The 13,529-nt window shown below is 38.9% G+C and overlaps 1 protein-coding gene across 1 annotated transcript; it reads left to right on the top strand.

Annotated features, from left to right (window-relative positions):
- LOC119028033 (dual specificity protein phosphatase 22-B-like) lies at nt 1-8,962 on the top strand. The gene is made up of 7 exons (XM_037113521.1): nt 1-257; nt 348-381; nt 2,136-2,218; nt 4,461-4,510; nt 5,448-5,522; nt 6,080-6,251; nt 8,165-8,962. The coding sequence occupies exons 1-7, from the start codon at nt 237-239 to the stop codon at nt 8,312-8,314; spliced, it is 585 nt and encodes a 194-aa protein (XP_036969416.1). The 5' UTR covers nt 1-236; the 3' UTR covers nt 8,315-8,962.
- The last annotated feature ends 4,567 nt before the right edge of the window (nt 8,963-13,529 follow it).

The following is a 13,529-nucleotide window of genomic DNA, read 5'->3' as shown; positions in this document are numbered from 1 at the left end:
ATTCTCAATCTAGTGGCACTCAGCACATGAGCTGCGTACACGCTGAAGGCTTTATGATATCCAGGGTCACAGAAAGAAGTCATTAGGGTGGTTTGACGAAGTAACAGCCAGTGACCTGACTGTCTTCCTGGGGAGAGGATTCGACTGGAGCTAAACAGCTTGAGCAGCTTTATAAACCTGGTGAAAAAAATTTTGTTTCATGAAGTTGATTTTTTTTTTTTAGATTATTTGCTGACATGGGTAACGGAATAAACAAGGTACAGTATCAAATCTCCACAATTAAACAAATTGTACTTACCTTGTTGTATATTCTCAATCTCTGCGTCCTTCTTTTGACTACTCTTTAGGTCCTGCCTGATCTTTATCTAGGGAATATTAAAGGTAAGATGTCCTGCTTGTTGCCATTTGAATTGATTTATTTTCAGGATAATGTAACAGAGTATGTTTCAGTTCCTCAAATGGGTGTGCATGTGGTGAGATGCTACACTGCGCTCAGTTTCTATAGAGTGGAGAGGTCACAGTGCACAGCAGGATGATTGAGGTAGTGTATTTTGGTGTAAAAAAAAAAACACTATTACAGTATGTTTTTTGCCTCTCTGTGAGCATGTGGGGGTTGGTATTTAGCTTTCTGTCAGCAGCTAGAGGAAGGCCACATGAGGGTTGGTGTGGGAGGGGATGCCCCGCTGTGTGGGGGTGTCCCTGGTGTGTACTTCAGGCCTACTGCACATCTTTCCACAAAACAGCGGATGCAATGATTAGGCTGTTTTTTTTGTGTGCATACATGAATAGGTGACGATACAGGAACAAGTTTAAAAAAATATGGATCTTTTTTTGTTACCATGACATGTTCAGGGAATCACTGCAAAATAGGAAATCTGACACTGTTTATATTTATCATGGGCTTGTATTTAACATTTTTATTGAATGTAACTACTCCTGTAGTCTGTTATTAAACTGACTTTTTCATCAAAAATGGCTATTTACATAAAGAAATCATACATGGTGTATGGTAAAGCAGAATTCCATCTTAATTCAGTTTGGACTGAATATGCAGCCTTAGCTCAGCTTTTTGTTGTTGGCCCACACAGTTAAATTTACCTATGAATGCAATTTGTTGTTTGAATGAAACTGAATTACCAAGGGTCAGTTTATCGAAATGTGTATTTCAGAAGTCTGGCTTTACTTTTACCTTTAGCTGAAGATATCCCACCTGCTAACATTAGCTTGTTGTAGCTCTCTTGGTTTACCTGGCTAGTGTTTTTCAGTGTCGGTGTAAATCGTTTTGTATCTTGCTAATTTCACATTCATTTTTAACAGAAATAATACATCTTTATGGCCAAATCATTTAGATTCCTGTCTGAACTCCAATTTGACCAAATATGTATTTCTAGTGAGAGCACATTGTCTTTGTAGGGCAGTTTCACTGGTCTATGCTCAACAGAACGACACTCTGTGGTACCACATGTAACAATGTGTCTGTCGCTTGACACCCCATAAAAATATTTTCTTCATGACAGACACACTCAAGAATCATTTCAGTTTATGACCTTCAAGTCACTGGCTTACAGTACACCTGCCTAAACAGATTGTGTTTCCTCTGCAAGTATATTTGATTTATATGTACACACACACACACACACACACACGTGTATAAAGATATATAATTTATATTTATATATATATAATTTATATTTATATTTTAAGCAGTTTTTTATACAAATTGTGAAATTGGGGTTTGTTTAATTGTTTAAGGTGTCAGGAGGGTTCAGTGGCTGCAGACTCATCTTTGTCACACTTGCAAAGCATGAGAAAAAAGTGCTGAAGACACATCTGTCCAAGGTAGAAAACATTTGGCTTCCTTTTAAAGAACAGAATTTGATTAAAACAATTACTGTTTCTTGCTTTTGGCCCAAGCTGCTGCACTCTTTTAGAAACATTGGTTTTCCGGTTTTTCTTTCAGTTCAAAACAAGAGCAACACTTTTAAGCCATAAGACCACATTTGCTTGGGAGACTTCAGAGAAGGGGGGCTGTTGTTGGGCAGAAAATGCTTAATTTAGGTTAGCCCTCATATGGGGTGATTTGTGATTTGATGGAAAGAAATATTAGATTTCTTGATTTTCTTTGTGATCCGCAGATGCACGAGACAATGAGCTGTTGGCGCAGCACAACATCACCCACATCCTGTCCATCCATGACACAGCTGCACCCATCCTGGAGGTGAGCTGTCTTATGTTGACCTGTGTGACCCTCTTGTGACCCTCCAACATTAAACCACCCACCAAGTACACAACTTTCCCTGAATTCACTACTGTTGCTTCCCCCCTCAGTGTCCTTGAGAAGCTGGAATCACTTTTACACTTTTACTTTTCAGCATGTTGTACTAGAAAACTTAAACAAGCGATCATTTATTTAAACCTATAATTTTCTATCCAATTGAATAATCAGCTAATAATTTCAGCTATAATTTAGTTATTCTGTGAGGGTTTAACCCTCAACTATCTCTATCTGAGGGTCATGAGGTCAGTGTAATTTCGTCTTGAAAGGATAAAGGGGTGTAAAGTAATATCCTTTTCACCAAAGTCAGACAGATTTTTATCAAAGGCTTTTGAAACAGACCACTTCAGTCGGTGTGAAAGTCAGATGTTCTTATAGAAATTCCTTTTGTCTTCACCTGGAATTCACCCAGGTTTTACCAAGTTAGCAGCCTTCTGGTTGACCGTGATGCTTCTATATCATGCAGTATCTGAAAACGTGTGTGCAGATGCAGCTGTGATGCAGATGCAGGCCCGCTCACCAGAAGATACTTTTCCCACAAGATGATTTTAGCTCAGCTCAGCTTGAAGTCCATAAAGTATTGAAAGTGGAACTACATTCAAAAAAAGGTTTCTGGCTTTTCGTGGCTGCATTTAGACGTGTCAATTTGTGTATGAAAGGGAGGCAAAAGGTGTTTTTTCGGGTGTACATGAGCAAGTGAGTGTGAGAAGGAGAGAAAGAGGTGATTCTGCCGTGAAAACCTGGTAGGTTGAAAGTAGAAAATTGCTCTCACTGATTTCCATTTGGTATCAGATGTAAGAATATACCTTCTCACTGCAAAATCTGTTACTGGAGAATTAAAGTTTATTATCCTTTCAGAGTGATAATGAATAATCCATATAAATTGGAGTTTAATCGCCATTTTATTCAAGTGAAATTCGCCGTCTCCGAGTACGTTCCGCTTGTTTTTGAAAATCTTGATCTTCAGAGTCCACTTTCACAACTTTCATCTTTTCTTGTTGAAAGCGATCACGAAAAGTGCTCAGACATTTCTCTACACTTTCTCCATCATTGTATGTTTCATCGAACGCTGAAGAGAAACAGCAACTTGTGTGTTACAGTATCGCTACCAAAACTGGTCAACCACCAAAACTTTTAAAAAGGTTTTGGGCCTGATTTTATGTCTGACTTCCCTTCACCCAGCGGCTCATTCATCCCAGCTGCTGCACAAATGTTTGATCCTAATCGCAGGATGATGTGATGCAGATGATGCTTCTTTCTGAGTTCTGTGGCGTTAATGATGACTCAGGTTTTTTTAGCCCAAATGGCCAGATGGGATGGTTTATTTGCATACCTAACAGTCAAACTGTTGACTGATAGATTTCTTGGAAGACAGCACGATGCATCCTGAGAGAGGAAGGTAGAATTTGCAACCACCAAATCTCAGAGGTCTGATGTGACATTTACTGTTCAGAATGTGGCTCTAATTAACATACTGCAGGATAAAATGACAAGTTTAGATTTACAGAACAAAATTGGAGCCTTTTTCAGGACTTATCTACAGTTTGTATGCAGACTGGGAGTCTATGCATGTTTCCTGTCAGTCAGTGGTGTCTATTACAAATCACTGAGTCATGGCCATGAGGAGTTTTAAGAGCGATCGTGCAAAGATATAAAAAGACTTCTCAGTATTTGTTTGACGTGACTTTTTTCTGTCAACAATTACAATTTCAATGATGTGAACGACACAGGCTCCTTCGATGTGTACGGTTAGTGTTGGCGTTGAAGTGTGTGTGCGGGAGCAGTTCGTCTGTGGTTGGTGTGTGCGAGCGAACCTGTCTGGAGCGCTTCCAGAGCTCAGCGTGTCCCAGAGGGCTCAGGGGTTTTTGCAGCCGTGCAGTCATAACGGGACGGGGTAGTTTCTGTCCACTGCATGTACCATCAGCTGCCAGGTGCACAGTATAGAAACGCACACACAAATACATACACACACACTCACGCGAACTTCGTTATGTTATGACCTGCCACACCGGCAGGGTCAGAGGGGCAAGGTTTCAGGGGCCGTCCCATCTGCCGAGAAACAGGAAGTGGTTTAGACCCAGATGACCTGACAGGATGAAAGATCTTATGACACTCTGTTAACTGCTGTACATTAATTAATTCAACGTATTCATATGCAAAAAATACTCCCTCCTTCACCCTCTAGGACATGACGTACCTGTGTATATCTGCAGCAGACCACTCCAAGCAGAACCTGTGAGTACTTACTGTATATATATATATATATATATATATATATATATATATATATATATATATATATATATATATATATATATATATATATATATATATATATATATATATATATATATACTCTCTGACGAGAGTCTAACTTTTAGAGATTAACCATTCAAAAAAGCTGTAAATACCTGGAATAATTTCAGTGAAGACAGGCGCTCAAGAATGTACATAAAGTCGCATCCTCTGGACTGATGTGGAAAATCCAACCTTAGTCCTTCACAAAGAAATCCACAGTCTAGCAGCTTTAAACAATTAAAACAAATAGCCCACAGACTTGTAAAGGCAACTGAGAGAGACGGGGAAGTTCTCATTGTATATGTCACATTACAATCTGCTCACATATGGACAGTATAGAAAGTGATTAGTACTGTACATGTGTACTGATACAAATTGATACAAAGAGCCCCATTAATGTTTCAGATTCTGGTAAATGTGCACAAAGTATCACATTTTAACGCCACACTCAGTATGAGTTAAAAATGGAAATAATTTCCACATATAACCAAAATCAAGATTTTTCTGGAACATTAACCAGAGCGAATCCTGTCCTTTCAATTTTGCATTTTGCTTCACAAACAGAAAATATCCTTTCCTTAACATTAACCAAAGTGCTGTTGTTGCTTAAACCCAACTACAGACTAGATTCACATCCTGAATTATGGTTCATGAATGTGGTGTTTCATTCAGCCAAAGAAACGTGGTACAGAAAATACTGACAGTCAGAAAAATATATATTTTTTTTAATTCATGTCATTTTACACAAACCTTCACAAACTGCCATGATATTATGTCAAAAATAGTAATATATTTCATAGTTGGTGGTTAGATGTATCTTTTTCAAGTATCTGTCATGATTTGCATTTTAATTCAGTGTGTTGAAATTTACCAGGACTCAGTACTTCAGAGACAGCATCATGTTCATCCACGAGTCCCGACTGAAAGGAGAGGGCTGCCTCGTCCACTGGTGAGTGAAAAAAAAAGACTTACAGTTATTTTTTTTTCCTGTATTAGTGTACTTACTCTTAAAGTAACACATATAAATTGTCGTTCTTATTTTTCCAAACAAAATACTCCTCTTATATGAACTGGATTATTCACTGAGTCTTGCTCTCCAGCTATTCTTACAAATCGCAAGTTCAACGCATCTTTGACATTAGGGCATAATATCCTGTACATGAGAGCAACTGAAACTGGTGTAATTTGCATGTGAGGATGTTGAAAGGCAGGAGCATACATTTTCAGGTTTGGCTGATTCCTGTCTGTAATAATGAGCATTCGGCTCATCTGGGGGGTCTTCATATTTTATTAACCCAATTTTCATTTTCAGCCACATCACGGTTTGGTTCATGCTTTCATCATAAATCTCATCAGCTTTCATCTTTTCACATATCTAACTTGCAGAATCATCATTTAACCACAGCTTTAGGAAAAAAAGGGGTTTCACTTCTTTGTACACTAAATTAGAGAATCTGAATATGTGGTGATCAGCTCGCATCATACTGTGATGCTCTGCACTCCCAGTGTTGCAGGAGTGTCCCGCAGCGTGACTCTGGTGGTGGCTTACATCATGACGGTGACGGGGCACGGCTGGGTGGACTCTCTGGCGGCGGTGCGGGCGGCTCGGCCGTGTGCTGGACCCAATCTGGGCTTCCTGCGCCAGCTGGAGGAGTTTGAAAACACAGAGCTGACAGAAGTGAGTGACACCACACTGATCTGAAGTGAATTAAAGATCGTTAAATTGTCATTATGTCAAAGCTTTTCCCCATTCCGTGGGATTCAAACTGTCTATTACAAGGAGCACAAAAAACCTATGGAAGCCAAGAACAGTTGTGCTTGCAGTTTTTTTTTTTTTCATTAGACCTTTTGAGGTTGTGGCCCCCTGAACCAGCACCACACATGTTGACCACTGAATGTACGTCCATCCTTTACAATAATTAACCAAAATATTCTTATAACAAATGGCAAAAAACAAAACAAAAACCAAAACATATAGTTTGCTTTGCCTTTCCCACAGAGACATGTTTGTATGTGTGGGCCCACTCTCAAGGATCTAATGAAGTTGTTTTGTCCCTTTTGTTTTCTTACAGTAAGGAGATAAATTAGCTTGTCATCACCAGACAATGAACTTTGTTACATTACGATAACGGCATTCAAAAATAATTGAAAGCATGGCCGTCCTGGGCTTCTGTAGAAACACATATTGGACACACAGCTGGACCAATGACGTCAGTGCAGGTGGAAGACAACATCCAGTTATGATTTCAGTATCACTGTGTAGGACGACACAGACCTGGTATCGCTCTTCTTCTGTTGCTGTAGCTGCTAAAAGAGTAACATAACATCAGAGTTAACGGTGAAGAGGCCGAGGGAGTGGAGACAAGAAGAGGGTTGCAATATGTGGCATGTGCCGTTACCATTTAGCTTTCAGGATCATCGCTGACGCAGCCTGGTGCACACGTACATATCATCGCAGGAAGGGGCTTTTAAAGGGGAATTCTGGTATGTTAACACCCGGATCCGACAGTATGTTTGAATATTTTGGCGTGTAAATGACTAACAGCTCCAAAGGATTCGACAGAAACACAATAAAACCAGCTTGGTTAGCATTTTCCCTCTTTCAAACAATCGCTAACTCTGGTAAGGTCAGAAGAAACTCTTAGCTCGCCATGTCAGATATGAAAATATCGTGGCTCTACATGCAGTTTTCCTCTCACTCTTACTCTTCTCCAGAGATAGTGGTTGCTGGAACTGTTGAAAGCCAAAGTTTTGGTGATACTTGGATAAAGTATATTTTATGATGATAAAATTAACCACCTGTCCTTAATGACTCAGTAAGGACACTCCCACACAGAGTTTAAAAACCTGCCAACTACCTTCCAGTTAGTTAGAACTGAAGAAGCCTCTTGGATGAGAGGTGAAACGTCTTCAAGATACTGAAACAAGTCCAGTTGCCTACCACACGGCACCTGGCTTTACCATGACCTGGATGACTGAGAACCTTCATCAACGAGATGATAATATTACTGTTTCAAATGAAGTCTGGGGGATTTGTCGAGAGTAATATAGCAACTGTTTCTAGTTAAACAAAAATGATTTTCCTCCTGAACCAAAAGTTTATCTCTGTGGAGGTCTGTGATGTCAGACACTTTGAGTGGAATTTATTTTGACTGTCAAAGTTACCAACAACCATTAACAGACTTCCTAATGCTGCCTGGGGACGACAAACGTTTGAATATAAGCTCTTCATCGCAGGGTATGTTAAAAAAGGAACTTGTTCTTATCATCCACATTCAAAGGCAAAAGTGTCACACATGTTTGCACACAGGAGAAGTGACAAAGGCTTAATGGATGAGCTTGAAGAATAAAACGTCTGAGAGAGAAATTCAGACCACTTACAAGACTGGTCAATCTCTGCGTAGAGCGGGCGTCCATATCTTGGTGCTTGGCTTTGCAAAGTTAGATTTCAGACATCTGAAAATATGTGTTGGGACTTGTGCTGGGGTTTCAAACTGAAACTTCATTTTCCCTCAATTCCCTCCTCTATCTCTGATTCTGTAATTCATTCATCTGACTCACTATGACTCTCCCCCTGCACTCCCCTTCCAGTACCGGGCCTGGTGGAAGGACCGATACGGGAAGACCTCGTTCAGTGATGAGGAGGAGGTGGAAACCCTTTTAAAGAAGAAACCTAACAGCAGCGGCAGCAGTGCCCTAACGACCAGCATCACTCCTGCGCTGGGCACGAGGAGCACCTGAAAAAAAAAAAAAAAATCTCTCCTGTCTGTCTCGTCTTTCCTGATCTCAAGCAGCCGAGGACTGTGGGCTTCTGCTCGGACTGTTGAACCCACTGAGACCAGAGCAGCTGTTTGAAAAACCCCCCCTCCCTGCTTTCATCGTTGGTCCTGCGCAGAAAGTTACAGCAGGGACAGCTTCTTGTTATCGATATGATATGTCGAATCTCATGTCTGCAGAACAGCTAAGAAGTCATGTGACAGGAGGGGTTTTTTTATGTCGCTATCTCAGTCCACCTCGTCATGACATGTCCCTGCCTCTAACTGTCAAAACAACATGCAAGGGCAGTCAAGCACGACACCAAGGAAATATGTACATACAGTCCACAGTGTGAACACACATTTAGCGGCGTGCACTCCCCGTCAGTTACGTTATTGCTGTATCTTCCACTTGAAATATGAGTATGACTTTTCTAGAGACAGTGAGAGAGCTGGGAACACTGTCATCTTCCAGTAACACCGGATCAAAGGCACTATTTGTTCATTGAATTGTTTAATGAATGTTTATTTTTGTCTGTGTTGTATTTTGCATGTGGGGTTAATGATTTCCTCTACTTGTACTTGTACCATGTGCATTCACCTTTCATTCAATTAAACGTCCATTAAAATGAAACGTGACCTGTCAGGTGAGTTTTCTTTGTCACGTTTAGAGCAGTCGTTCCTGACCTGGTGGCTGGGACCCTCGACAAGAGCTGGAAAGCAAAAAGGGACGTAACAACACACATATGAATATGTTCAGACATTCTTGTGAATTGGTGGATGATGTCAGGCATTTAAGATATTCAGACCAAACAGGGAAATTACAGATGTTTGTTGAATTGATCACAACTGCTGGAGGAAAGATATAGTCCCTTTGCTTAAGTAAAAGTAGCAACACTAGAATGTTAAATGATTTTAAGTTGTGACTTTATATACACTTTGTATACTGCCGGGTATTTTAACCCTTTAACATCCGGTTTTCTCCTTATACTATCTCTGAAGAAGCTTTATGTCTAGGAAAATCAACTGACTACAAAAAGACTGACAGTACCATATATATTCTGTAGCAACTTATTCTAACTAATCTTTTAAGCCTACATATGCTTACAGTGAGTAACATTTAAACCAAAGTGGAAAACTGTGTAATTCAATAGGGAGCTCCTAACATTTACTTAAATTACAACAATTCATTATATTTCTATATAAGATAGATTGCTAAGCTGCTAAAAGATGTGATTTTCTCTGTGATTTTTCTTTATGTCATTATTTGCAAACATGTATTCATTTTAGCTTTTATCAACTTTTCTGCAAACGTTGTTTCTATCGTGTTGTTATGAAGCTTCACAATTTAAGTCATTAGTACAATAAGTACCACAAAACTGTTCCAGAAACACATTTTGAGTGAATGTACTAATAGTAATAGTGCAGTAACATTCCACAACTGCAGCTGGTGGCAGGGATCAGAACATTTGTTTCGTCTCTAGGAGCTCCAAGTCAAAGGTCAGTGGAAGAAGGGTAACTAAGTACATTTACTCAAACACTTTACTTGGAGTAAATACAGTTTTGAAGCAGCTCTGCTTTACTTTATCCTACTTTTATTCCTACATCTACTCCTAACTACTCTCAGAGGTTTAATATGGTGCTGTTCACTTGGCTACGCTCCTCCGACAGAAGCAGGGACTGTACAGATGAAGACACCTGGAGCAAAACATTTGATCTGCTTATGAAAAAAGTAGAAAACAGTTGTTACACTACACTACAACTGCAACAGAGTATGAAGCATTTCAAGTGAGCTCTTCCTCAACTACCTGCAACATACTGTACAGCTTAATGCAAGGCAAATACTGTACCTTGTATTCTACTATACTGTAGTTACTGATTACTGTACAGAATATATCGATTTCATATTCAAACATGCTGATTATAGAAAAGATGATTCCTTGACATAGATTAAACTATCCAACGGTGTGTATAATAACTGAAATGAGCTCTACCTGACCATTCGTACAGTGTCTCTTAGAGGTTCATGCATCAGTAATGACACGACAACACAGGAGCCAATACAGAAGAGTGAAAACTTTTACTTTTGAAACTGATACTTTTAAAACACTTCAGTAAAAGTACAGATATTTTGTAAAATATTACTTAAAGTGACTACAAGGTACTCTTAAAGTGTTTGTGAAACAGTCTCTGATTCCTCTGATGATTCTAAATGACCTGTAACAGCAGACGAGACTATCAGCGAAAAGACTGCTATTTTTATATAGTTATCATTAATGCCTGCGTTCGCATCTGATCACATACATCACATATAAAATCAAATAATTAACCTCTTATGAACCTCATCGTGAACATCCAGCGGCCTCTCTGTCACTCCAAAACAAATAGCTAAAATCTTTACTACAGCAGGTGTACCGCCTTCATCAAAGGGGGCAGCTAGAATCAACACAGACTTAAAGTTCCTCATAGTCACTTTAAGGAAAAGTGGGAGTCACTCATACTAATAGCGCTTGAGTAAAAAGGCTGAAGTAGGTAATATCAAAAGTAGTTAACCATCAAAAATGGATTTACATGTATGTTTATATTGTATACTAAGGGTTGACCGATTACCGGCCTGGCCAATAATCAGATCTGATATTCAGCATTCTTTTGATTACTGGGAATTTTTTTTTCATGATCATTTCTTTTTAAAAAATCTAATTTTAGCTAATACATTTTCAAAAAGGGCCACTTTGGCTCTGATGCAGCATGTAATCTGCAAGTTACTTGGGTTAACAAATAAATGTAGTGGAGTAAAAAAGTACAAAGTCATACTTGAGTAAAAGTAATGAAGTATTCATTATCAGGTATACTAAAATATCACATTTTAAGTATATTTCCTGCCAATACTTCAGTATCAAAAGTACAAGTATATTTACAGGATTAGGATTCAAGCGATTATCGACCTGGATGAGTACCGGATCAGATATTCTGCATCAAGAATCAGTTTTTTAAAATCCAATTCAATCAAATAAATTGATTCAAAAATGAGCATCACTGCCTCTGAGGCAGGATGCAGTCTGCAAAGTAACTAATAACTACAGTTATTAAATAAAAGTAGTGGAGTAAAAGTACAGTACTTGCCACCTCAATGTGATGGATAAATTGTTAATACTCAGCACACTTACCTGTCACATCTGCTAGGGTGTAGTATTTTATTTGAGTAAATGTTCTTAGTTACATCCCAACACTGCTTTTTGTAGACATTCACTTGGGTTTAGCAGGTTGGAAATGACTGAATTAGAGATTTTAAGCTGTTGTGTAACTTTTCATGTAACTTGTGCTGTAATGGGTTTGATAACCTGCAGACATTTCGCTCACTCAGCGACCTGTTTTATTTGTAGCTTTGTAACTGACATTCGATATAAAAAAAAATGACAGTTTGTAATCAGGGCCCTGGCAAAGATTTTAGACATACTGAGGTCACGCCCCACACTCACATCCATCCAATGAGAACATTTTGAAGACTGCAGTGTATATCTGTGCAATTCGCTGCATTTTGACAGGACCAACAGTCACTTGGGAAAAAAATACCTGTGCCAGCAAATAGATGAATATTGGACTCCGACAGAAGAAGAAGAAAAAGAAGAAGAAGAAGAAGAAGAAGAAGAAGAAGAAGAAGAAGAAGAAGAAGAAGAAGAAGAAGAAGAAGAAGAAGAAAAGTAAGAAATATGACAAATTTTGTCTGAAATGTACAAAACTTATTTCCTTGCTAATAATAACTTACTGACATGGGTAACGCTTCAAAAGAACCATCACAAAAAAATAGTACATTCATAGCTTATTAGATTTAGTTCAGTAATTTCACTGTTAAGAGACAATGAAATGTTTCATAAATCACTTGTAAAGTATACACTCTAGATCCTTTTCAGCTGTTACAGCTTCAAAGTCTAAGTTCAGTTGCTGCCTTAAATATTTGATTTAAGATCATTTAGGTTGAACAGTTAGATAAAAATCTTCTTTACGGTTTCTTTTTTTTTGTAAACTGAACTAGATAAAACATCTTCAGTTAGCTTGAGATACAAAGAGTGAATCAAAGACCGTTCAGTGCCACGGTCATTTCACACAAGAAGTAGCAGCAGCTGCTCCTATTGGTCCTGCTCTGGTCCAGCGTTTGCACAAAGAAATGATGTAAACCAGTTCACAATAATTTGATAAGAAGTGTCAAAGTTTGATAAAGTAAAGACTGATTCAATACTAACCTTTATCATACATGTTCATATTTCCACTGTTGTGAAGAAAAGAACCACAACTTCCCTCAAAACGTATCAGCAGCACGTTTCCACACGTTTTCTTTAAAGTATGAAGCAGATGGTCTCAGGAGTGTTTTACCTCTCAAACAAGGCATGCTGGGAAGTCTGTCAATATGCTGACCATGTTTCTTTAGAAAGAGTTGCCTGTACTCTGTTCATTAAATGCATCCAACTCATCATTTAAAGTCAAAAGACTCCGAGTTAAAAGGAGAGAAGATTATAAATCCAGAAGTGGTCTGAAAATAAAAAACTATAAACTTTAAGTTTCATCAACTTGAAACAAATACAGTTTGAATATGTATGTTACTGACATCGGTTGATTCCACTAAATTCTTGTTACAGTGTAAAAACATCAGCTGCAGCTCATCCAAATAATGTTTGTGAATGAAGCTCACAGTATTCATGAACCATTTACTAAATATTATGGCCATCGACTGCAACAGTCCAATATAACATACATTTAGTGATATATAGTTTATGAAGCTCGTTAGCACTGAAATGACTTTTTTTTTAAATGATATTCACAGTCAATTGATTATTTTAACGATCTAATAGATATTAGACCAAGAAACAAACACTAAAGACATGACCTCATGTTTACAATAATCTAGTCTGCCCGGCTCTTCTTGTCAGTGTTATCTCAGCTGCTCTGCTTAAACCTTCCGCTGGGAACGAGCCGAGCGCTTCTGTTTGCAGGACCACTCTCCTGTAACTTTTCGTAAAGCTTTATCATTTCACAGAAGTGTTTTTGTCTCCGTGCCATGGTTTTCCACGTGTGCGGGTGTGTGACACTTCTGGCTGACGCCGGCAGGGTTTCCCCCCCGGTGTCTTCCTGGAGATCGGCCGCTGTGCGCGCTGATAAGCTTCGCAGGAGAGAAGCAGCAGCAGCAGCAGCGGCGGCGGCGGCGG

This window comes from Acanthopagrus latus, chromosome 11 (assembly GCF_904848185.1).
Source record: "Acanthopagrus latus isolate v.2019 chromosome 11, fAcaLat1.1, whole genome shotgun sequence".
NCBI classification, from domain to species: domain Eukaryota; kingdom Metazoa; phylum Chordata; class Actinopteri; order Spariformes; family Sparidae; genus Acanthopagrus; species Acanthopagrus latus.
Note: the sequence above shows the minus strand (reverse complement) of the source record. Positions and strands in the feature narration are given on the sequence as shown.

Bases quoted from the DNA above. Each gene is read 5' to 3' on its own strand.
- LOC119028033 (XM_037113521.1), top strand. From the start codon at position 237: ATGGGTAACGGAATAAACAAG. The intron at 258-347 runs GTACAGTATCAA...ACTACTCTTTAG, and splicing joins TGGGTAACGGAATAAACAAG to GTCCTGCCTGATCTTTATCT. The intron at 2,219-4,460 runs GTGAGCTGTCTT...TTCACCCTCTAG, and splicing joins CAGCTGCACCCATCCTGGAG to GACATGACGTACCTGTGTAT.